This window comes from Heterodontus francisci, chromosome 29 (assembly GCF_036365525.1).
Source record: "Heterodontus francisci isolate sHetFra1 chromosome 29, sHetFra1.hap1, whole genome shotgun sequence".
Lineage (NCBI taxonomy): Eukaryota > Metazoa > Chordata > Chondrichthyes > Heterodontiformes > Heterodontidae > Heterodontus > Heterodontus francisci.
Window position 1 is genome coordinate 47,739,174 of NC_090399.1, and position 27,147 is coordinate 47,766,320.

At 41.7% G+C, this 27,147-nt stretch overlaps 1 protein-coding gene across 1 annotated transcript; it reads left to right on the forward strand.

Moving 5' to 3' along the window:
* Positions 1-1,358: 1,358 nt before the first annotated feature.
* Positions 1,359-16,868, forward strand: LOC137345822 (probable G-protein coupled receptor 139). The gene is made up of 2 exons (XM_068009071.1): positions 1,359-1,428; positions 15,955-16,868. Exons 1-2 carry the CDS (start codon positions 1,359-1,361, stop codon positions 16,866-16,868), a joined length of 984 nt encoding a protein of 327 aa, XP_067865172.1.
* Positions 16,869-27,147: the final 10,279 nt, after the last annotated feature.

Sequence of the window (27,147 nt, forward strand, 5' to 3'; positions counted from 1 at the left end):
GGACATACCCAGGGATAGCAATTGCAGTGTCTGGGACATTGTCTGTAAGGTATGATTCCGTGAGTATGACTATGTCTGGCTGTTGCTTGACTCGTCTGTGGGACAGCTCTCCCACCTTTGACACAAGCCCTCTGATGTTAGTAAGGAGGTCTTTGCAGGGTCGACACGCCTAGGTTTGCCGTTGTCATTTCCGGTGCTTAGGTCGATGAAGGGTGGTCCATCTGGTTTCATTCCTTGCGTAGTTGTTAGGTACAACTGAGTGGCTTGCTAGGCAATTTCAGACCGCATGTAAGAGTTAAGCACATTGCTGTGGGTCTGGAGTCACCTGTAGGCCAGACCAGGCAAGGACAGCAGATTTCCTTCCCTAAAGGGCATTTGTGAACCAGATGTGTTTTTAGAACAATCGACAATGGTTTCATGGCCATCTTTAGACTAGCTTTTAATTCCAGATTTATTAATTGAATTCAAATTCCACCTTCTGCTTTGGTGGGATTCGAACCCATGTCTCCAGCTCAATACCCTGGGTCTCTGGGTTACCAGTCCATTGATAATACCGCTACACCACCGCATGCCCATTTAAGGCTGGAATAGATAGCTGTTTGATCTCACAGAGAATCATGGGATATGGGAAGCGACAGGCAAGGGGAACTGAAGCCCAAGGTCAGCCATAATCGTATTCAATGGCGGAGCAGGCTCCATGGGCTATATGGTCTACTTCTGCTCCTATTTCGTGTGTTCTTGTGCCTCACTGATGAACCCTCTATTTGCTTGGTGCATTTTGTGTTTAAAAGAACTCAGAAATGTAATATTTCAGAATATCTATGTGGTTGCCCAGCTATATGCAACTGACTCTATCAATTCCTGTGTCAAATTAATGTCATTGAATCTCACAAGGAGCATCGAAATCCTTTCAGATAAATTATCCACAGTATAACTTAAAGTTAGAGAACATTCTTGATGAAGCTAAAATATCGAGAAAGCTAAGCCATCACAAATATAAGCATTTTGTTCATCAAATGCCTTGCATGAAATTATGAATAATTATCTTCAGCATCGGGAGTGTTATCCTATTTGTCGCATTGTTGCATGAATGGAGATGTCGAAATATCTTGTTTGGATTGCATGATGGCATGATGGATCGCTACTCTTTCGGGCAGTAACATTGCAAAATATCCCGGATCAGTAACAGTAATTAATGTTCGCCTCAGTCTGATTCAAATGAATCTAATTAATGCTAATCATTGGACAGTGCTCGTGAGTCACATGACGTCTCTGTCAGGTATAAATAAGACCTTATTTTGAAAGCAGAGGATTTGGCTGTCCATAACACTTAGAGGCAACATCGCTTGACGCCGAATATGGCACTGCCTGTAATCATACAGATAGAAAATATTTATTATCCTATTCTTGCTATAATTGGCGTTCCTGGTAAGCCGCTAACAATGAATTAATGTACATCATTAATAGTGCTTCACTGTGTCAGTGTCGTTGCTGTCGGTGTAATTGTGCTATCTTTTCTCTTTTAATTTTGCATTTTATTTGCAGAGACTGATTATGAACATCAATTAAATAACTCAATAAGCTCTATGTTTCCATTAGATCGTTAATACTCCGTCCTGAGAGGAAGCACAATGTGTTCTGACTATTTAAATTCAGCAAGGTGGTGGGGATGTCTTAGGCCTGAGAGGCAGTCTTATAGTTTTGTGTCTGGACCAAGTATTGGTACCAGATCGAGTAGCTAAAGAAGCAATTCTTAAAACGATACTTGGACGATGCTTAAGAAGGGGCAAATTAAATGTTGTCTTATCATTGTGAACGTAGATGCAATAGAAGAGATACTCCAGCGCCTACAAAAAGATTGTTACATTCCTGGCTTATTGCAGCCTCCCTGATATTGTATCCATTCATCAGGCCTAGCCGTCTGCCAGACAAGAATCAGTGTCGGCTGTTCCCCCACACTTTCTAACCAGGAGTTGTTTAGGGTGCCCTTTTAGTGCTTTAAGCCAGCCAGCAACACTTAAGCAACAATGGCTGAAGTTGGTCTTCATTCGCAAAACACAATGGACTCAAAGCGAATGGGCATCTCATTTTGCAGCCAGTCTGATCTTCGTTTGCATTGAAGTCAATGGGAATGAAAGCATATATATTGTAACTCAATCTGACAACGGGCGAATTCTGTTAATACCTGCAATCAAAGCTGCTAGATTTTCCTTTCTACATACTGGGGAAGAGTGGAAATATCGTTTCTGCATATCACTTCCTGTCTGACGTTCAGTTACATTGACTTCAATAGAACCGATTATCAACCGAGGCTTCTAATGGGCAGATAGTGATATACCCAATGCTCGGTGCTACTGCCCAGGTGGAATTTGTGCTCAATATTATTGGCCAAAGTTTAATACACAGGCGAAAAGGACTAATCTGTCCCAAGTTTTATTTGCGTTGTAATATAGAGTGATAACAACAGAATTTCCCCGGCCTTCTCCTGACATCCTACCACAGTTTCGACAACAGATTCTAATGAAGTGAATAAACAAATAGGGCATGTGTAACTAAGTTGGCATCAGGGATAGTTAGGGGGGAAACATAGCTACAGGTGCTATATTTGAATGTGCAAAGCAATCGCAACAAATTGGGAGCCAACTATGGAAAAGGCGATTTTGGATCTAGTATTGTGCAATGAGAAAGGATTAATTAATAACCTTGCAGCAAAGAGGTCTCTTAGCAAGAGTGATCATAACATGATCGATTTTTTTCTTGTGGTTGAAAGTGATTTTGTTACGTCCGAAGCAAAGATATAAAGTTTAACCAATGCAAACTATGTAGGATTGAGGGGTGAGTTGTTGAGGTAGATTGGGAAACTACATGAAAAGATATAACGGTAGACAAGCAATGGCTAGCAATTAAAACATTAACACATAATTTGAAACAAATGGACATTCGTTTTCGGTTAAGGCAGACAAATCCCAAAGAAAAAGTGGTTCAACCGTTGTAAATGAGAGGAGCATTAGATCAAAGCAAAATGCTTATGATGTTTCCAAAACGGTTGGTTAGCCTGAAGATTGAGAGGAGATTAGAATTCAGCAAAGGAGGAACTACAGTTTGATAAGGAAAGAGAAAAGGGAATGTGAGAGTCGACGAGCAAATGACATAAAACGAGATTGTAAACTTTTCTATAGGTATGTAAATAGGAAGAGATTACTGAGTGGAAACGCGGTCCCAATAGAGACAGATACAGCTGAAATGACAATGATGAATAGGAAATGGTAGAAACATTAAACAACGATTTTGTCTCTGGCTTCACGGTGGAAGACACAACAAAGATTGCAGAAACAATGGGATCTAATGGACTTGTGGGAATAAGGAACTTAAAGGAATTAGGATACGTAAATAAATAGTATGGAAAAATAATGGGACTGTGTGGCAACAAATCTCCTGGACCTGACGACCTGCATCCTAACGTTTTAAAACTGGCAGCTGCAGACTTGTTGGATGCATTGCTTTTGTTCTTCCAAAATTTCTCAAATCCAAGAAGAGTTCCAGAGGATTGGAAGATAGCAAAATGCCTCGCTATTTATGAATGATGAAAGGAAAAAATGGAGAACTATAAGCCAGTTAGCGTAACATCAGTAGTAGACAAAATACTGGAAACTATTATGAGGGAAACGAATATTAGAATTTTTACCAGAGGTAAAATGGCTTTATGAAATGGAAATCGTGTTTGACAAATACGTTAGAAATTTCTGATAATGTAACTACTGGGATGGATAAGGGAGGGCCAGTGAACGTAGTATTTGTATTTTCCAAGGACATGAGATAATGCAAGGCAAGAGAGGTTATTACACAAAAATAGCACATGTGAGATTGAAGATAATACGTGAACATACATTCAGAATTGAATGATGGATAGAAAACAGAGTAGGGATAAACAGTACATTTTTGGTTGGCAGGTTGTAATTAGAGGGGTACCACTCGGATCAGTACTTGGGTCTCAGATGTTTAAAATCTACGTAGATGACTGAGATGAGGGGATTGGATGTAACACATCCAAGTTTACTGATGTCGAAAATTTAACTGGGCATGTAAGTGGGGAGGCGGATGCAAAGAGGCAAAAGATTGTAGAGACGTTGGGAGAGGTGACAACAAAGGATGACATCGGTAGCAGAGTTTTTAAGCTACCTCAAATTAACAGAGGATTGCTTCTGGGAGACCTGCCAGGAATGCATTGGAGTAGCAAAGTTTAATGGTAACAATGTCATGGATGATTGTTTCTGCAGTAAATAGCTTAAGGTAGGGTGGAGTTGGGTGATCTTATGGAGGTGGAAATAGACAGTCATAGTGATGGCTTGAATTATTGTGTTATAACCAAGGCGGGAACAATGGAACGTTAATTCAGTCCCACCTTTCCACCAGTCACAGCATATCAATACATTTTCCTACCTACGAAAAATACTCTGTTTATATCCCAGAATAAAGCACACCAACCAGTTTTCTTTAAACAACAACATTAACTATTTGAGTATTTCTGAAAATAGAGACAGGTTATCGAAGCTTTTCATCTGCACTCACGAGGATATCCAAAAGAATACCAATGTAAAGGAAAATAACAAATTTATACTGCATGAGAAGAGAGTGCTGATTGGTTGGCAAGTGAACTCTGATTGGTGAAGGTGTTGCCATGGAAAGTGCACCAGTTTATGGTGACTGACAGTTAACTGCAAAGACTTGCTTGAAATTTAAACCAGGCAGCTTGACTCTGATCGGTCAAGGAATTGCCCTGAGGAATGAGCCGGCATCACCTATTTTATTTAGCTGGAGCAGGTGAAAAGTGTGTACATGTACTTTCTGTCTGCAAAGAACAGGGCCCTGAGTATTACTATATATAGCATCCAGTACGCTCAGATGTGAGCCCAACAAACAACCATACATTGTTTGCGTCAAAATTCTTAGCACATTGAGGATTATTTAGCAAAAGTTGTCCAGTTGCAGAAGCATATCTAATGTTGGACACTGTGTTTTGAGTTTTGCAAGCACGGGCTGGTTGAGTATGGCCTGCACCTTGCTCGTTGCTAATAGTGGAAGGGACATGCTGTTTGATATGATCCGCCAGTCATAAGGCCCTGTACTGTTCAGACAGAAAGAACACATACACATATTTTGCCTGTTTCAGCTAAACAAAATAAGTGACAACCATTCGCTGGTTCATTCCTCAGGGCAATGATTTGCCCAATCAGAGTCAAGCTGCCTGGCTTAAATATCAAACAATGCCTGGCAGTTAACTGTCACCATAAATTAGTGCATTCTCCATGGCAACGCCTGTACCACCAGGGCTCACTTGCCAACCAATCAGCACTCTCTTCTCATACGGTATAAAGTTGTTGTTTTCCTTTACTTTGGTATTCTTAGGATATCCTGATGAGTGCAAGACGTTAAGCTTCGACAACATGTCTCGATTTGCAGAAATACTCAAGTTCTGTACTACCAAACGACTATTAATTATTTATTAGAAAAAATAAGTCTTAACCACTAATGAGATAAATCTAGATATGTATGAAAAGCTCCTTATTACCCTAGCCCTCATACTCACATGCATTCAAAAAAAAGGTTAACTTGGTAAAAGAGGATTTTTGGTTTGCAGCCGTTTCGCATGAATAAAAGGAATAATGAAGTAATTCGGTTTGCACTTTCTGGCACAAAATTCTTCGGTTGGATGAGGTGCCCCAGAGTCGAATATTCGAATGACACTCGAAGTCTGTCCAGACGAGGTTGATGAACAGTCTGTGATGGGTAGGCGTTAAGGCAATTCGACTACAGCAGGCATTACATAGGTCTTTCGGCAAGGGCGTGGCAACAGGTCTGCTTAGGACTCACAGCAGCAGTACAGCAGTAGAAACTTTCTTCAGGTTCCAGAATTTCCTAAAACACAGGCGGTAATAGGAACCACACTGGATGCAGGCATTCTTCAGAGACAGGAGGCAATAGGAATCTGCTACCTTTCAAATATAGGGTTTCTTTTCAAGCGAAGCATGTTTCCTTTAAAAAGGGAAGTCTTTTTCTGGGTCTTCTAATTTAATCTCCAAGCAGGCCAAATAATAAATTTTCATACCTGCTCTTTGCCCAACTCACTGGTTTTTAAAAGACTCCAAAGTGAAAGAAAACTGCCCTGAGCTGATCATAAGACCAGAGGTAATGTCTCCCATGTCAGTTAAAGTGTTGCTCTGAGCAGGTTAATATCCTTGGCTGGCCTCTTTGAAACTGCTTGTTTTCCTGTTCTTGTATACAAAGTCAACATCTAAGAATTTCAGCTATTTGCCGGAGTCCATGTCCACATAAAAATCCTTTTTATTTACAGTTTTTGTTTAAACACAGAATTCGAAAATTTAGTACAATAATAAAACCCTGTAACACCTCCGCCCTTGGCGAAATGAAATGTCATTTTGAATGCGTTTCATTGCAATGTAAAAAACAGAAGTTGAAAACATTTTAAACATGTTTTCGCACTCATGTCCCTCATTCACTTTGATATTAGTGAACACAATTTTGCTTTGTACTATCTTTACTCATGTAACTGAACAAACAAAGTTAAATTCGTGACAAAGCATCTGTGATGACAATGTTTACATCCCTGAAATGTTTACGATGTTTAAATGTTAAGGCTGTAACAATAAACTCCATTAGAATATTTGGGCATTTTGGCTTTTAAATTGTTCAACAAAGGCTAATGGATTATAGTCAGTGTATATTAGTGTTTCTTTGCAGTTTTGGTGGACATACACCTCAGAATGTTTAAGAGCCAACAATAGACCTAACATTTCTTTTTCCACCGTGAAATATGTTTTTTTTGGTGACGATTTATTTGTTTATTTTTTAGTTACCCTACTGATTTTTTCTATACCCGATTATTTTCTTTCTTTGGCCTCCTTGTCTCGAGAGACAATGGGTAAGTGCCTAGAGGTGGTCAGTGGTTTGTGACCTGATTCATCATCTGGTAATAGGACTGCACCGACCCCAGGTCACCGGTATCAATCGCTACCTTGAAGGGTTTAGTAAAAGTAGGAGCAGCCAACATTGCTTCATTCGTCAAAGGTGCCTCAAATTCACTTGACCAGGCTACCTTGGTTTTCATTTTTGTTAGCAAATCAGTTAGTGGAGCAGCTGCAGTACTGAAATTTGGTACAAACGTTCCATAGAAACTACACCATCCCCAAAAACCTCATGATTTCACACTTAAACTTAGGGATAGGGAACCCACCAAGACTTGTACCTATACCATTCTTGACAACACTTGTTGTTGCCCCACTATATGCCCGAGGTAGGTGACTCTTGCATTTGCCAATTCGACTTTTGTCAGATTTACCATGAAAGCTGTTTTTAATTTTGTAAACAATGTTTCTAGCTGTTTTAAGTGTTCCTTCCAAGTGTTACTGTATAATAGCACATCATCAGGATACACTATACAGTTGGGAACACTCGGTACCACTTGATTCATTGGTCTCTGAAAATTTGCTGGGACATTTTTGCAGCCTGAATGGCATCACGTGGCACTGGTAAAGACTGTCTGATGGGGTAAAAGCAGATATTTCTTTTGCTTGGGCTGTTAAAGGAACTTTCCAGTTTCCCTTTAACAAATATATCTTTGTAAGCAACATGGCATCGCCCACTCTGTCAATACATTCTTCCAAGCAAGGAATTGGGTAGGAGTCTACCTTTGTTACTACATTGACTTTTCTGTTGTCTATGCAAAGTCACATTGACCCATTAGGTTTACGCACTAGTCCATTGGTGAACTCCAGCTGCGTTGACTAGTTTCAATTAAGCTGTTTCACAGCATGTATTTCATTTCTACTTTTACTCGGGCCTATTTGGCTGGACATGAGTGGTAAGGATGCTGTTTTATAGGAATGGATCCCCCTACATCTGCATCATGTGTGGCGTAGGTTGTGTATCGTGGCTTATTCCTACAGACGTTTTTAAATGCGTTGAGTAGCATTATTAGGTCTTCTCGTGCTGCATCCATGCACGAAAGCACATTGCCCAACGTTCCGAGCTATTCTTTTTTATTTAGAATATACAGCACTGAAACAGGCCCTTCAGCCCACTGAGTCTGTGCCGACCAACAACCACCCATTTATACAAACCCTACAGTAATCCCATATACCCTACCACCTACCTACACTAGGGGCAACGCCCAATGGCCAATTTACCTATCGCCTGTATAAACCAGAGGAAACCGGAGCACCCGGTAAAAACCCACACAGTCACGGGGAGAACTTGCAAACTCCACACAGGCAGTACCCAAAATTGAACCCGGGTCCCTGGAGCTGCGGTACTAACCGCTGCGCCACTGTGCCGCCACAGTGCCGGCAGTATCTAACTGGATAGTAGGAAGTTCAGTTTGAGCTTAGGCCTCCTTTTGCCTCAACCTCACTACCCCTTTCATTCTCAAAGTCCCTATTACCTGACATACCTCTAATGGCTTATTCTCCTCCCTGCGATTATATTGCTTTTACATATTAATATGATACAGCCAATTTATTTTTCCGGTGATATGGGTTGTCAATCAAATAATTTATCTTACCAACTCTTTTGGTCACTTCATATGGACTACTGAATCGTGTCTTTAATTGTTTATCCTGTAAAGGTAATAATACGAATACTTCATCCCCTGTTTGAAAAGTTTGGGTCTTTGTGTTTTCGTCTGTCCATTTTATCATGTGGTTTAGGATGCTTTAAGGTATTCCTGAGACATATTGCAAGATTGTTGAGCCTTTCTCAGAATGCAGATGCATAGTCTCGTACCAAAGATTCATCCCTTTGTTCTAAGTACCTGGCTTTGATAAGTTTTAGAGGACCTCTTATCTCACGTCCATAAATCAATTTGAAAGGACTCAAACCTGTAGACTCATTCGGTGAATTGCCAGCAAATAAAGGAAAGACTAGCCCTTTATCTCAATCATGGGGACATTTGTGACAGTACGTCCTAAACATTGTTTTAAGAGTTTGATGGTACATTTCTAAAGCTCCATGCGTCAATTGGTGATATGTTGTAAATTTTTACTTTTGATACCCAACTTACTTAAATATACTTCTTTAATAGACTTCTTTAAATATCTTCGACATAAAATTGGAACCATGATTCATTGAACCGCAATTGGTAATCCATATGTCACGAACAAGTGGGTTAACTTCTCAACTACTACTTTAGCAGTAATTGTCCTCAAGGGAATAGCCTCTGGAAATCGTGTAGCCATAATCCATGATAGTGAGTACATTTTGATGTCCTGTTTTTTTTTCGGCAAGGGTCCGACACAGTCTACCAACCCCCGACTAAATGGTTCCCCAATAACATGTATTGGAATTCGGGGTGCCGGCTTTATGGCAGATTGCTGTTTTCTTATCATTTGGCACGTATGACAAGTCCTACAAAACTGCACCACGTCCTTTGTAAGACCTGGCCAGTAATAATGTTGACTTATACGTGATGTGGTCTTCCAGATACCCATATGTCCTTTATGGGAATGGCATGTGCTAACCTTAATAACTCCTGGTGATATTTAGGTGCTACCAATACCTGTCGAATAACTGTCCATCCTTCGTCCGTAGATCTATGAGGCAGTCTCCATTTCCTCATTAGAACCCCATCTTCAACATAGTGGCCTTCTGGAACTCCTTTTTGCCTGAGCTCTGACAGAGCTGACTGTGCTATTTTATATAACTCTGGATCAGTTTGTTGCACTGTGATTAAGGAAGATTTGTTAAACACCTCGTTTAGATTGTCTAAATCCCCTAGGTAAGTTTAACGGTTATCTGTCTGTGCTGCCAATTTGACCTCCAGCAATGGAACTTGTTTAGCCATTGCTCAGGTTACTACACAAACAGGAAATATTCCTGGAACTTGTTCGCCTAATTGTTCAGTTTCTTTAACTTCATTTGGTTCCTCTGTGACTGCAGGGGAAAGCGATACTTTTGCTTCAGCCGAATCATACCCTACGAGTAGGTCAATTCCCTCCACTGGCAAACAATGGACAAATCCTACGGTTACCACTCCAGACAATAGGACACACTCCAGGTGCACTCAATACAAATGTACGGGTATATACTCCCCACCAATACCATGAACTGAAACGTTAGCATTCAGTGCGCTCTCTGGTGGAAATGGTATACCTTTCCGTAGCAAAAGTGTTTGGGTTGGTCCTGCATCCCTACGCATAAGAAGAGGTTTGCCTGGCTCACTTGACGGATATGGAGTTACTTTTCCTTTTGACAAGAATTCCCTATAACTTTCAGGTATCTTATTCTTAACCTCTACACTCACTTTGGTTTTTGCATCTGGTTTTACAGCTGCTGTCAACGCTGCAGCCTGGTATGCTGTATTGTCAGTCAGAACCCCTTGCTTTGTATTAGCTTTGTGTACCCCAAGAAGTCCCATAGGTTTAGCTCACAACTTCCAGCATTCTGAACGAAGATGTCCCACCTTGTAGCAATTGTAATGCTTCAACTTGTCGAATTCACTTCTACCCTCTGCACCTTCCTTTCTGGCCTGAGGAGGAAATCATGGGGCGTTCCAGCTGTTCCTTCTTGCCCGCGGCTTGTCTTCCTTTCACTCTTACACTTTTTATCCTTCTCGGGTTTGTGGGGGTGACGGACAAAGGGTTTTGGCTTATTCACAAGTTCAAAATTATCAGCGATTTCCGCTGCTTGACTGACTTTTAAAACGTTTTGGTTCTTTACATGAGTTCTCAAGGCTTTGGAGAGGGTACAGAGGAGGTTTACCAGGATGTTGCCTGGTCTGGAGGGCATTAACTATGAGGAGAGGTTGGAAAAACTCGGATTGTTTTCACTGGAACGATGGAGGTGGAGGGGCGACATGATAGAGGTTTACAAAGTTATGAGCGGCATGGACAGAGTGGATAGTCAGAAGCTTTTTCCCAGGGTGGAAGAGTCAGTTACTAGGGGACAAAGGTTTAAGGTGCGAGGGGCAAAGTTTAGTGGGGATGTGCGAGGCAAGTTTTTTACACAGAGGGTGGTGAGTGCCTGGAACTTGCTGCCGGGGAGGTGGTGGAAGCAAATACGATAGCGACGTTTAAGAGACATCTTGACCAATATATGAATAGGAAGGGAATAGAGGGATACGGTCCCCGGAAGTGCAGAAGGTGTTAGTTTAGGCAGGCATCAAGATCGGCGCAGGCTTGGAGGGCCGAATGGCCTGTTCCTGTGCTGTACTGTTCTTTGTTCTTTGTTCTCACTCCTGTAGAGACTGAATTTTTAAACGCTTGCAAGAGAATCATTTAACGAAGATTCTCATGCATAGCTTCCATCTTTACTGTCCTTATGCAACGATCCAAAATAATTTTCTTTAACCTCTCAGCTTCTACATAAGTCTGCCCAGCCATTCTCCAGAGGTTTCAAAATTTCTGTCGGAAAGCTTCAGGGACTAGCTCATATGCAATGAGAATAGCCTTATTTAGCCATCTCATGATTTGCAGAAGCTTCTTCAGAAAGCATGGCAGAAGGTTCATGAGCTCTGCCCATCAACCTGCTTTGCATAAGCAGTGTCCAGCTTTCCATTAGCCATTTCATTTTTTTGACTATTTTTCAAAAGAAGTGCAAAATACCTCTATGTTCCTTTCCTCAAACCCTGAGAGAGTTTTCATAAATTTAAATGGTATTTCGCTGGGTTCTGATTCTTCCTTACCAGAATTTTCTCTGGAGTCAAGACCCCCCTTTTGTCACAGTTTCATCTCTCTAAATTTGAATTCCCTTTCTTCTCTTTCACTTTCTCGCTGAAATGTGCCCTCTTCCACACTTTCACCTTTTTTCAATTCTTGTTTTTGTATTTCTTTTTCAGCCTCGAGTTTTTTTTTTCATTTCTAACTGCATTTTAGCCAATTCAACTGCATCACTCTCTGGATAGTCAGAAGCTTTTTCCCAGGGTAGAAGAGTCAGTTACTAGGGGACATATGTTTAAGTTGAGAGGCGCAAAGTTTACAGGGGATGTGCGAGGCAAGTTCTTTACACAGAGGGTGGTGAGTGCCTGAAACTTGCTGCCGGGGGAGGTGGTGGAAGCAGGTATGAAAGCGACATTTAAGAGGCATCTTGACAAATACTTGAATATGATGGGAATAGAGGGATATGGTCCTCGGAAGTGCAGAAGGTTTTAGTTTAGGCAGACATCAAGATCGGTGCAGGCTTGGAGGGCTGAATGGCCTGTTCCTGTGCTATACTCTTCTTTGTCCTTTGTTCTTTGATTTACTTGCTTCTACTTCTCATCCTCTTCTTCTTCTTCTTCCAATTTCAAATGTTGGACTGTTACGTCAATTATTTCTGCTTTTTTTTTAGCACCCGATTTAAATTCTAACACCAATTATGCTTCCAAATCTTTTAGTTTAACCTTGGTTAAAGTTTACAAGTCACTAAGGGACACATTTCCCTTTCCCAGAAAAGCTGCAGCAACTGCTAATGCCATTCCGGTGGTGTCGACTCTACCCTATGATTGAAAAAAGCTGGTTCTTTTATTTTTCTCTTTCAATTATTACTCCCCTCACAATTAACGTTATTAGCGTTGGATTTGATCCCAGACGAACCCCCAATTAATATGCTGGTACCAAGGAGGAAGAAATGCACTGTTAATTCAGCCCCACTTTTCCATGGGTCATGGCAATCAATACGTTTTCCTACCGACTGAAGAATAGCTAATTAGATGCTCTATTTGTCCCCCAGAATAAAGCACTCTAACCAGATTTCTTTAAACAACAACGTTAGCTATTTATTAGAAAAAAATCATAAGTCTTAACCAGTAATGAGATAAATCTATATTGGAAAAGCTCCTTTTCAAAGCCCTCATGTACACATACACATTCATTCAGAGAAAAGTAAACGACTAACCTGGAGAGAAAAAAAGGATTTTTGGTTTACAGCTGTTTCATAGGAATAAAAAGACTAATAAAATAATTCAGCTTGTCAAGTTCTGGTACTAAATTCTTCGGTTGGTTGAGGTGTCCCAGAGTAAAATACTCGGATGCCACTCGAAGTCTCTAAAGGTGAAGTTGATAAACAGTCAGTAATGGGTAGGCATTTCAGGCACTTTGACTACAGCGGGCGTCACATAGGTATTTCAGCAGGGGTTTAGCAACAGGTCTGCTTAGGACTCACAGCAGCAGTATAGCAGTAGAAGCTTTCTTCAGGTCCCATGATTTCCAAAAACACAGGAGACAACATAAACCAATAGGAAAGGCAAAAGCAATCTCCCACCTTTCAAATGCAGAGTTCTTTTCATGAGATCCAAGTTTCCTTGACAGAGAATAGTCTTTTTTCTGGGTGTTCCACTTTGATCTCCAGGCAGGTCAAAAAACAAATGCCAAGCACATGACAAGACATAGTTGATAGATTCTCCCCTGACCTTTAATGTGTTGCCCTGAGGTGGTCTAAACCCATGGCTGGCTTCCTTGAAACTGCTTGCTTTTCCTATTCTTGTATACAAAGTCAACATTAAAAAAACAGCTATTTGCAGGTGCCCATGCCCACTGAAAATCCTTTAAAGGTCAGGGGAGAATCTATGAACTATGTCTTGTCATGTGCTTGGCTCAGAAAGATTCGCTTTCACTTTGGAGCCTTTTAAAAAACAGTGAGTTAGACAAAGAACAGGCATTTGTTTTTTGACCCGCTTGGAGATCAAAGTGGAACACCCAGAAAAAGGACTATTCTCTGTCAAGGAAACTTGTATCTCATGAAAATAACTCTGCGTTTGAAAGGTGGGAGATTGCTTTTGCCTTTCCTATTGGTTTATGTTGCCTCCTGTGTTTTTGGAAATCATGGGACCTGAAGAAAGCTTCTACTGAAAATCCTTATTTTCAGTCTCATAAAACATACAAAAATGCTAAAATTTTAGTACAAAAATAAAATCATTGTCACAATGGTGTTGGAAGTTCAGGTCGGTGTCAAGTATGTGCTTAATTTATTGCATTCTGTTTTTCTTTCCTCCAGTCCTCGTGGATAACAATTTAAAAAATCATCCACCAACAGATGGGTGAACAGTTTGGTTCAGCTTCAGAGAGTTGCCAGACAGAGGAATGGAGTCAGCAGTTAGGAAACAAAGTTTGCAACAAGGACTGAAGAAAATGGATTCCAGACAAGTAGTTCAATAAGTTAGCAACAGAAGAGGAGTCAAGAGATAAGTGGTCAGGTAAACCTTGGTGTTGACAGTGTTCACATGAAAACTAGTGCTGTTTTCAGATGGCATCGCTGACGGAAACATGTAGTTGTGAAATAGAAGGGGGAAAAGCTGATTTGCTTGGGGTACACCAGAATAAGGTGGGAGTTATTTTCACCTTCAACAACGGGATGATATTCGGGTGGGTTTTACAATTGGCAGGTCACCCGTTATTCACATTATCGTCTCTGTGGTGATGGTGAAATTTATTCCCTTTGCTGTTGGTTCTTCCATCCCGTTTCATATAGAAAGGGATAGATATTTCAAATTTATATTAAACTTCACCCATCTGTTGGTGGATGATTTTTTAAATTGTTATCCACGAGGACTGGAGGAAAGAAAAACAGAATGGAATAAATTAAGCACAAAGCAGGAAGTAATGACATTGGGACAGTTCTCAGTATAGTCACAGGGATTTCTAATTCTGTGGTTCACAAGCTACCGTTCCCAACGCATAGATTTCCACGCTAGACAGATATTTGGACGAGAGACAACTTGTGCTGTTTACAATATTCGGCTGATATTGGACTCCAAGGAACATTTTTATGTCGCCAAACCTGGGGCAAAAATTATACAAAAAATCCACAGCTAAAAATACATCTGGGATAATTGTTGAGAAATTAATTAGAGAAATCTACCAATGCAGCACGAGCTGTTTGGGGTAGAAATAACTGGACAGTATGCCCCTCCCGAAATTCAGCACCATTGGTCTAATAAACTGGATATTGAGCGGGCAGCAAAGGGAAGGCCTGCATGTTGCCACTCAAGATAATCCTGTCTTTGTTTGTAAATCACAGCTAATCTTTCCATAGCTGTCGTTCGATATTCATAGCGATTGCACATTTTTAAACTGAATTTCAAACGCACTTTTAAATGTTTGCGTCTGAGGCATATGATCGTCCACGTTTTTAAAGAGCTGATATAACCAAAACTCCATCTGCCCCTGCTCAGACATGATATTTATCGTGTCAATTAACCAACTACTTTGCTCTAAGTGATTCAGACTTGGGGCACAATCCAAAATGAAATGTGTCATTATATCGCGCATCTGAAACAATTTTTCACCGAGAAGCCATTCTTTTCTGGTTATTTGCCGAGGACACGTACGAGAATGACACCTGGTAGGAATTTTCACCGCATCCAGGGGAAAAATTGATTGAATTTTGCACTCAGGATCGGTTAATCAGACTGTAACCTAAATGGCATAATAATTGAAGATATTTGAAATTCAAAGAGACTGAGATGCATTTTCAACCCGGCGTTTGGCTTCAAACAAGTGGTGGGATTCCGTTGCCGCTATTACCTGTTAGTGGATACGCAACACTGGTTTCAACAAGACCTTTGAAAAGCTACCCCTTAATGTATATTTATGAACAGAGGCAAGGGAATCGGCCGCACTCTTGCACCTAACTAGGCAATCCTTCCTGCTCAAATCAAGGGAAATGAAAATCGAGTGAATTCGATTATGGCCGTGAGGTGGAAAACGGAATTTGTTATCTTGTGGAAAGCGGAAGATCAAACCCTGAAATTCACTGCCGCATTTTTTTTCTTTTGAAGTAACTCTGGATACGTTTGTGACTGCTATCCATAACGAAATACATATTTTTATAATAACCTAGATTATCGGTTAGATTGGCAGATTTCTGCGACTAGAATAACATCCATGACATTTCATACAAATAACTGTTAGCTGATATCCTTTACAATTAAGGACAGCTAGTAATTTAAATTTGTCATTTTTGCAGCCAATTTGCTGACAATCGTCATTCTCTCCCGTGGAAAGTGCGGTCTCTCCAAATGCATCAACCGTTATTTGATGGGCATGGCAGTGGGTGATTTAATGGTGCTGACATTTGAAGTAATTCTGTATGAGATTAAAGATGCGTATTTCCCTTATTCATTCATGAATTACACTCCTGTCTGTAGTCTCAATCTGGCCCTGCTTTTTGTTTCTATTGATTGTTCTGTCTGGTTAACTGTGGCGTTCACCTTTGATCGATTTGTTGCGATTTGTTATCCAACGTTGCGACCGAAATATTGCACCGAGAAAACTGCAGCTGTGGTGATAGCGGCGGTGTGTTTCTTTAGCATTATAGAAAATGTTCCAATCTACTTTTTATATGAACCCCGGGAAATAATTGATAACGTACCATGGTCGTGCTCTGTAAAATCAAGCCTCTACACCGTACACATTTGGAGAGCATTTTGGTTATTTGAGACAATTTTGACCCCATTTGCACCATTTGTGTTGATCGTGCTGCTCAATTCTGTAACGATCAGGAATATTGTACTGGCGAATAGAGTGAGAAGCGGACTCCGAGCAAACAAGAAGTTTGAAAATGACACTGATCCAGAGATGGAGAACCGAAGGAAATCCATCATTTTACTGCTTGTTATATCTAGCAGTTTTATACTGTTATGGATGGTAATTTTCATATGTTTCATTTTTGTTCATTTTACAGATGTTCTATATTTAGAAGAAAATTACAACGACTCGTTCAGCATTGCAGAACAGTCCGGGTATATGCTAAGGTGTTTGAGTGCTTGCACAAACACATTTATTTACGCATCATCCCAGAACAAATTTAGAGACGAATTGATGAATGTGATTAAGCGACCCTTGACTCTCATTACTAATTTAATCAACTATGTTAAATGACGTCGCAAAACTAAAATGCAATGATATTCAACCGAGGGAACTGAATTTTTTCAAGTGATAAGCGCACACGGAATCACACACACACACACATACGCTGCCAACTCCCCCGATATTAGAAAGAATTATATAGACAATTCAGCACAAAAGCAGGCCAATGGGCCCAACCAGTCCCTGGCAGTGTTTTTTTCCTACTCGACACATTGATATCATATAATGTGACATCATAGATGTTCTAGATATGAATAACTTTTTTCCATTTTTGTAGAATAATAACATGGATACATTGAAAATAGGAAGAGGAATGGGCCATTCGTCCCTTTCGGCCTGCTCCACCATTCAAAACATTCATGGCTGATCATCTAATTCAGTACCCTGTTCCCGCTTTTTTCCCATATCCCTTGATCTCTTTGGCATAAAGACATACATCTATCTCCTTCTTGAAGAGATCAAATGAAATTGTTTCCAATGCCTTCTGCAAAAGAGTATGCCATAGGTTCATCACCCTCTGAGTGAAGAAATTTCTCCTCATGTCGGTTCTAAATGGCATACCATGTATCCTGAGACAGTGATCCTTGGTTCTGGGCTAGCTATCCATCGGGAATATTTTCCCTCCATCTAGCCTGTCTAGTCCTGTTAGAATTTTATAGATTTCTACGAGATCCCCTCTCATTCTTCTAAACTCTAGTGAATATAGACGTACTCGGCACAATCTCCCCTCAAACGTCAAACCCGCCAGCCTTCATTGTACTCCCTCCATGGCAAGAACATCCTCTTCAGATACGGAGACCAAATCTACACACAATAATCCAGATGTGGTCTCACCAAGGCCCTGTATAACACCCTTGCTCCTGTACTCAAATCCTCTTGCAATGAAGGTCAACATACCATTCGCCTTGCTAATTGCTTGCTGCACCTGAATGCTTGCTTTCAGCGACTGGTGTACAAGGACACCCAGGTCTTGTTTCACCTCCCCCTTACCAACCTATCACCATTCAGATAATAATCTGCCTTTTTGTTTTTGCAACCAAAGTGGGTAACCTCACATTTATCCACGTTATAATGAATCTGCCATGCATTTGCCGACTCATTCAACTTGTCCAAATCACATTGGCGTCTCTTTGCATCCTCGTCACAGCTCAATTCCCCTGCCATCACCCCGCCCCCCGCCACCCACACCCCACACCCCCCCCCCTAACGCCCACCAGCTTTGTGTCATCTGCAAACTTGGAAATGTTACATTTAGATCCCACAATCAAGTCATTAATACATATTGTGAATAGCTGAGGACCAAGCACTGATCCCTATGGTCCCCCACTAATCACTGCCTGCCACCCAGAAAAAGGCCCGTTTATTCTTACACTCTCTTTCCTGTCTGCCGACCAATTCTCAATCCATGCCAGTATATTACCCCCAGTCCTATAGACTTTAATTACTAACCTCTTATGTGGGACCTTTTCAAAAACTTTCTGAAAATCCAAATGCTCCACATCCACTGGTTCTCCCTTGTCTATTCTACTAGTTACATCCTCAAACAACTCCAGTAGATTTGTTAAGCATGATTTCCCTTTCGTAAACCCATGCTGACTTTGACCAGTCCCGTTTATGCTTTCCAGATGTTCTGTTATCACATCCTTTATGATACACTCTAGCATTTTCCCCACTAGTGATGTCAGGCTCACTGATCTGTAGTTGTTTTTGTTTTGTACATCAACATCTTGTATTTATATAGAGCCTTTAACATAGTAAATTGCCCCCAAGGCACTTAACCGAAGCAGAATTAAACACAATTTGATATCGAGCCACATAAGCATATATTGGGGCAGATCGACAGAAGCTTGATCTAATATGTAGGAGGGCGGATCAGCTTAAAGAAGGAAGGAGTGCTAAAGAAAAATAAAGGTTCAGGGATGAAATTCCAGAGATTAGGACCTTGACAAGTGATGGCACGGCCGCCAATGGTCGACCGATTGAAATTGGGATACTCAAGAGACCAGAATTGGAGAAACAAAGATATCTCAGAGTGTTTTGGGGCAGCAGTATATTGAGGCAATAGAGAGGTTCGAGGCAATGGAGGGATTTGAAAGCAATGAAGAGATTATGAATAACAAGGCACGGCTTCAATGGAAGTCAAGAACTTTCAGATAAACAAACTCGCAATAATTTTTCAAAACAGAAATAAAATCAATTATGTAATCATATATTTTGCTCTGAACAGTTCTAACCACCACCACCACCACCACCACCTCCCCTCCCCCCCCCCCCCCACCCTTTTGGTTATTCTAACATACCGATAGCATGGCCGTTTGAGATTTCTTACTGATAAAGTTGTGCCTGGGATGCAACACTGTTCGCAAGTTGCTAATTTACAACCTTCAATGTGAAATTTGAAATGTTCATGACATAGGATACTTTTGTTGAATAAACTTTTTCAAAGCAGTCACGGATTTCAGCAATGCAATCATACATTCTGTGCCTTTTTTGTCAAGGAAAAGTCATATTACTTAAATATTCTCAAGCCCGTAATTTCGTGACACCTGGCATTAAACTCTACTGCTGAATTATGGTAAACCTACTGTGGTAGTCCTCGAGGCGGCCAACATCCCCAGCTTATACACACTACTGAGTCAGCGGCACTTGAGATGGCTTGGCCATGTGAGCCACATGGAAGATGGCAGGATCCCCAAAGACACATTGTACAGCGAGCTCGCCACTGGTATCAGACCCACTGGCCGTCCATGTCTCCGCTTCAAAGACGTCTGCAAATGCGACATGAAGTCCTGTGACATTGATCACAAGTCGTGGGAGTCAGTTGCCAGCGTTTGCCAGAGCTGGCGGGCAGTCATAAAGGCGGGGCTAACGTGTGGCAAGTCGAAGAGACTTCGCAGTTGGCAGGAAAAAAGACAAAAGCGCAAGGGGAGAGCCAACTGTGTAACAGCCCCGACAAACGGATTTTTCTGCAGCACCTGTGGAAGAGCCTGTCACTCTAGAATTGGCCTTTATAGCCATTCCAGGCGCTGCTCCCCACACCACTGACCACCTCCAGGCGCTTACCCATTGTCTCTTGAGAAAAGGAGGCCAAAGAAGAAGACTGTGGTAGTAATATATGATATTGCTTCGTTCACCTCTTCAATTCAGTCTTCAATGTTAGCATAGTTTCATCCTCAACCTTGCAAATAATTTCCATGCGCTCATAAAAAAACTTTCTGATACATTTTGTTTCAAATTCTTGAAGGTAACATTGTACCCTTGGTGTTCTGTTGTTGCAATATGATCAACCGTCTGTTTCTCATGAGTCCATATCAAGTTGGAGAACGTAGCTTATGTATCCCTTAGGCTCCAAAGCTGGTTTATGTCCAGATTCATGTTTGCTTATCTGAGGGTTCTTGACTTCCAGTTAAGCCACGCCTTGATTTTCAAATTCTCTTCCCTTTTTGTCAAATCCCTGCATTAACTTGACCCTTCCTATCACTTCAATCTACTACATATCCAGAAGGTTCTGAGATATTTGTGTTTCCCCAATTCTGGTCTTGTGAGTATCCCATTTTCAATCTGTCCACTATTGGCGGCCGTGCCATCACCTTTCAAGGTCCTAAGCTCTGGAATTTCCTCCTTAAACCTCTATTCTTCACTTCCACTCCTTCCTTCTTTAAAATGCTCCTTAATCCTACGTAATGTGTATTGTAAATTAATAAACACAGTTAATTACCCATATGAGGTTCATCAACCTTCTGAAGGAGAATTGATTACAGTTTTACACTGACCTTCAAACCAGATCAACTGGGAAAGTGGGCAAGGAAGTGGCAAATGGATTTTAACGCAGATAAGGTGAAGTGATGCATTTTGGGAAGTTAAACCAGGGCAGGACATATGATATGAATGGCAGGGCCCTGGGTAGTGTTGTTGAGCAGAGAGACCTTGGGGAGCAAGTGCATGGTTCCCTGAAAGTGGCAACACAGGTAGACAGGGTGGTGAAGAAGGCGTGTGGTATGCTTGCCTTCATCGGCCGAAGCATTGAGCACAAGAGTTGGGACATCATGTTACAGGTGTACATAACGTTGGTTAGGCCGCATTTGGAGTACTGTGTGCAGTTCTGGTCGCCGCACTGCAGGTAAGATGTGATTAAGCTTGGGAGGGTTCAGTAAAGGCTCACAAGGGTGTTGCCTGGTTTGGAGTGCTTGAGTTATAAAAAGAGATTGGATAGGCTGGGTCTGTTTTCCCTGGAGCGAAGGATGCTGAGAGGGGATATGATAGAGGTATATAAAATTATGAGAGGCAGAGATACTGTAGATAGCCAGAGTCTGTTTCCCATGGTAGTGGTTGACTAAAACTAGTGGGCATAGATTTAAAGTGAGAGGGAAGAGATTTAAAGGGGATCAAAGGGGTAAATTTTTCACACAAAGAATAGTGGGTAACTGGAATGAGCTGCCTGAGGAGGTAGTGGATGCAGGAACAGTAGCAGCATTTAAGAGGCATCTGAACAGTTACTTGAATGAGAAAGGATAGAGGGATATGGAATTAATGCAGGCAGGTGAGGTTAGTATAGATAGGCATTATGGTCAGCATGGATGCGGCGGGCCGAAGGGCCTGTTTCTATGCTGTAACATTCTATGACTCTCTATGACAAACTGGCCTAACACCCGAAACTGACCCATCCCTCCACAATGATCCATCACGTACAGACTGATCCACCACACGCAAATTGATGCTTCATTCTACACTGACCTATCACCGCAAACCTACTCCTCACCCCTAAACCGGATGATCATTCCAAACTGTGTACTCACAAATAGACCCGTCATCCCAAACTGAGGCATTAAACAAACTGAGACATCCTTCCCAAACCGTTCCATTGCCCTGAAACTGCACCGTCGCTCACAGAATGACGAAAGCCACCCCAAATTGATCCATCAGACCCATAATGGCCCATCACTTGTAAACTGATCCCACAATTCAAAGTGGTTCCTCGCTCTTCACTGAGATATAATTCTCAAACTGACAGCTCATCTCCAAAAAACTCCGTCAGATCCATTCAGCCCTTTCACTGTAACTTGATCTTCCCTCCCAAACTGTTCAACCCAGACTGAGCGATCATTTGCCACAAAATTAACCATTGCCCAAACTTAAACCTCGTCTCCAAACAGGTGCTTCACTCCCAATAAAAAGATACGCAACCCCATACAAACGGTTCCATCCTCCAAAGTGACACTGACTGACACAGTACGTAGAATATGGCCATCACCACAAACTGACAGAACACCCCAAACAGACTACACATTTGAAACTGACCCCTTAACACCAAACTAGCCCTCCACATCTGTCCCTGACAGCCTAATTGACCTTCACACCAAATGTACCGCTCACCGCAAACTGACCCCCTCAGTCTCAAACTGACATCTATTCCAAGTTGACTCGTTGGACCCAAACTGACTCATCATCGCATCTTGACCTTGCCTTCAAAATGGATCAAATTCTTCCAAACTCCCATCACACCCACACTGTCCCATCACTGCAAAACTCACTGATTTTATCGAATTGACCTATCACTCCCAAAATGACAGTCACACGCACACTGACTGCGGAACACACTAAATATCCTGAACTGACCTATCATCTCAAACTGACACATCATTCCAAACTGAACACCACCCCAAACTAATCTCGCACCTCAAACAGATCCCTAACCTCCAAAGTGACCTTCATACCAGACTGATGACTCACCCACAAACTGACACTCAGGCCAAACTGACCAACCACCACAAAACTGGTCTATAACCACCAAATTGACACATCGTCCCAATCCACCCCATTGGACCAAACGGACACATTGCACCAAACTCAGCAATCAACGAATTGGCCAGTCTGCCAAAAACTAACCAATCAGCAGCAAACTGACCTATCACCCCAAACTGGCCCTTCACCCAAACTGCCAACTCACCGCAAAGAAACCATTCATCCAAAACTAAACCTTCACATCCAAACTGGCGTCTGACCACACATGACTACTATCATACTAACTGACATTCACGCCGAAATTATGTTCACCTCAGACTGAACTACCACCACAAAACGTGGTTGTCCTCCAAACTGATTCATCACTCCAAACAGCACACTCAACCCAAACTGGCCCCAGACTCCCAAACTGAAACGTCACCCCAAACTTATTGATCACCCCAAAATTGACCTTCACCAAAACAGATCTTTCACCCATAAACTGACCAGCACTTTTAAACTTACACATCACTCCGAACAGACCATTCACTCCCAGCCTGACCAATCACTTCCAAACTCATCCATCATCATACACTGACCCATCAGCCCAAACTGAACATTCACACTTGAACTGACTCATCATTTGCACACTGACCCATCAGCTCACACTGATATCTTACCGTTAATTCACCCATAACTCCCAAATTGCCCCAACACCTCAACTTGATCTTCCCTTCAAAACTGATTCATCTGTCCCAAACTGGCCGTCACAGCCCAAGTCTAGGTCAATAATATATATCAAGACAATTAGTGGTCCTCTTTCCCTGGAGATACCCATTGCATATCTTCATCCATTCTGAGAAGCAGCCTTTCACCATGTCTTTGCTTCCTATCACGCAGTGCCTTTTGGAAGTCCATTTGCATCAGGTCAAACGTATTACCCTCGCCAACCCTCTCTGTTATTGCATCAGATGAAATCGATCAATTTATTTCAACACAATTTGCCTTTAAGAAATCCTAGCTAGTTTTCCTTAATTAATCCGCACTTGTCCAAGTGACATTTGGTTAACAAATTATCATTTCAAAAATCTTTCCCACCACTGAGGTTTAACTGGCTGGACTCTGGATTTGTCCTTACAAAATTGCTTGACCATTCATTTGCAATTCACCAGTCCTCTGGCACCACCCCTATGCCGTTACACACAAACTGACCCATCAATGTGGATGTCATTCATCATTACAACTTGACCCATCAAGGGAAACAGAGCACTCATGCCAATATTATACCTCATACAAAAGTGAACCATAACCTTCAAAAGGACTTTCACACCAGATTGATTACGATTCCCATAACTAATCTTTAGACCAAACTGCCCGAAAGCAACCAAACATGCCTACCACCCAAAATTTCCCCATTAAAGAAACACTTTCATTTGTATGCAGCTATTCACGACCACAACTCCTCAAAGGGCTTTACAGCCAATTAAGACATTTTGAAGTGTTGTAAAATAGGAAACAAGACAACCAATTTGCACAGTAAACTCCCACAAACAGTAATGTGAAAATCACCAGATTATCTTTTTTGTGATATTAGTTGAGGGCTGAATACTGTCCAGGGCAGACAAATAGTGTCTGAACAGCTTTTTAAATCACCTGTGCATGATTTAATGTCTCAGGCAAAAGACAGCACTTCCAACAGAGCAGCACACCCTCACTACTGCACTGAAGTGTCAGTTTTGATTTTTGTGCTTAAACTCTGCAGTGTACATGAATCAGAAATCTTGTCATTTAGAGTCACAGTGCTACCAATTGGCTGGCAGCTTATTGGGCGAAATGGAAACTTCACACCAAACTGATCCATCTTCTAATTGACCATTCACTTCTAAAGTGACCCGTCACTCCCAAACTGCCCCATAACTCTCAAACTGATTCATCGCCCCAAAACTGATCGATCACCACATACCGATCAGCAACCTCAAACTAACAAATCACTCCCATACTGATTCATCACTCTCATAATGATCCATAACTCCCAAAATTACCTGCCATCCAAAAAAGATCTCTCGCACATCATCACCACAACATGACTTTTCCTCTCAAACTGATGCATCACTCATCACCCAGCATCTACCCCCCACCCCCCTAAAACGAAAAATCATCACATCCCAAAGAGACGAATCTGCCAAACTGGCTGATCACTCCAAACTGAACCATGACCTCAAACAGACTCCTGAACTCCAAAATGACCTTCACACGAGTCTGACACCTGCACTTCAAACTGATCTTCAGCTTAAATCCACCTATCACCACCAAACTGACCAATTAGAATAAACTGCCCCATCAGACCAAATGGGCACATCACCCCAAACCCGGCCCATCACTTAAATAACAAATCAGCCACAAGCTAATGATTCAGTTCCAAAATAACCCGTCACTCCGAAATTAACCCATAAGTCCCAAAGGAGTTCCTCATCCCAAACTGACACATCAGCTCAAAATTGACTGTTATACTACACTGACCTCTCACCACATACCGACCCATCATTTGCAAAGTGGCACATTAATTCGAACATTACCAATTACCCGTAACTGATACGTAACTCCCAAAATTGTCGGTCACACTTAAACGGCTCCATCATCTTGACTTTCCGCTTTGCACCGAAATATCAGCAAAAACTGAAACATCACTCCCTTTCTAATCGTCACAAACAAATTCAGCCATGAATGTGAAACTAACTGATTTCTGCAAACTGACCCATCATCCCAAATTAAACTCTTACCCTCAAATTGTTGCATCATTTCCAAAAAGAGCCAGCACCCCGGAAAGGATCCATTACCTCCAAAAGGACACAGGAGCCCAAACTGCACCCCACCTCGCCGCCAAACACATACACACACAAACTTGCTCATCTTGGCAAACTGATGCTTCACTCCCGTCACGCAAGTAGAAACACTTAGCAATATGTCAACACTTACATTCAAACCTGCCGCTCACCACACCTGAGTGCTACCATCCGGTGAGACCTTCACACAAAAATGACAGCTACCCTATGGCATCGACCTGAAATGTTAACTCTGTTTCGCTTCTCTGCCAAACCTGCCAAGTATTTCCAGCATTTACTTTCTTTATCTCAGATTTTCCACATGGACAGGATTTTGCTCTTGCATTCCTCTAAGATGCATGCGTGTGCAGCCACACTGCAGTCTGCAATGTACTGCAGATAAAAATAACCAGGTCACTCCCAACTTCGTGGAAGTTTAGTGAGTTTTAAAATATCAGCTGTTCATGTCGTTCCCAGAGGAGTTTATAGCCCGCCCATTATAATGAAAATTTAGAGAAAACAATGTCCATTACCCCAAAACTGAACAGCTTTATAACTTCCTCATCACTCCCAAACTGACCCGTCACTCCCAAACTGGCCCATTACTCCTAAACTGACCCATTACTCCCATACTGTGCAGTTACTTCCAAACTGAACATTCACCACTCATAAGCATATAACCAGAAACTGAACAATCACCTCAAACTGAACCAAAATATGCAAGCTGACACATTGCTAGTAAACTGATCCCTTAACACAAACTGACCCATAGATCACAAACTATCCCATCACTCCCAACGTAACCCATCAAATGCAAACTGCTTCATCACCGCAACTTACCTCACTTTCAGAATGATCGCCACACTCAAACTGTCCCATGAACACGAAACACACTGATTACCCCAAACTGATGCATCACCCTAACTTACCCTTCACTCTCAAACTAATACATCATTCCCAAAATCAACGATCATCCCTGAGATGGCACAGTAACCCAAATTGACACAATATACACACAAACTGGCCATCAGCCTAAAATGACAACACTTTTCAAACAAACCATTCATTCCAGACCGAACCCTCACATCCAAACTGGCCATTCGCCACACCTGACACCTGACACCCTACCTGACTTTCACACCAAAATGACCCTTACCCACAAAATGAACTTCACCACAAACTGTGCTAACACAAGCAAACTTGCCCATTACTGCAAACTGACCCATTACCCCAAACTGCCCAATCGCCCCAAACCGACCCTTCACCTCTAAACTGACCGCTGATCGAACAGATGAGATCTTCAGATCTCTATCACCAAATGAGGTAATACCCCTGATATAAAATTGTTCTTCACCCTAAAGTGCCCTATCACCCCAAACTAACCCATCAGCTCCATATTGACCAGCACTTTCAAATTTCCCCATCACTCCAGAGCTTACCTATCATTCTCAAACTGATTTATCACCCTAAAGTGACTGGCCTGTTCCAAATGCATCCATAACCACACCCTCACACATCACTCCAAATTGAAGATTCACACGCAAACTTCTCCATTGGAACAAACGGACACATCAACCCAAATTGTCCCGTCACTCACGAATGGATCCATTACTTGCGAACTAGCCCAATATGCATAACAGACTGGTAACTCCCAAGCTGACTCATCACCACAAAAGGTACCATGAAACTCAAACTGCTCCATCAGCTCAACGTAATCTGTCCCTCCCAAACTGGCATGCCACTCTTAA

What these genes read in the sequence shown, in the direction of transcription:
- LOC137345822 (XM_068009071.1), top strand. Translation starts at nt 1,359, where the DNA reads ATGGCACTGCCTGTAATCATACAGATAGAAAATATTTATTATCCTATT. An exon ending in TGCTATAATTGGCGTTCCTG is followed by an intron (nt 1,429 to 15,954) that starts GTAAGCCGCTAA and finishes TCATTTTTGCAG; the next exon opens with CCAATTTGCTGACAATCGTC.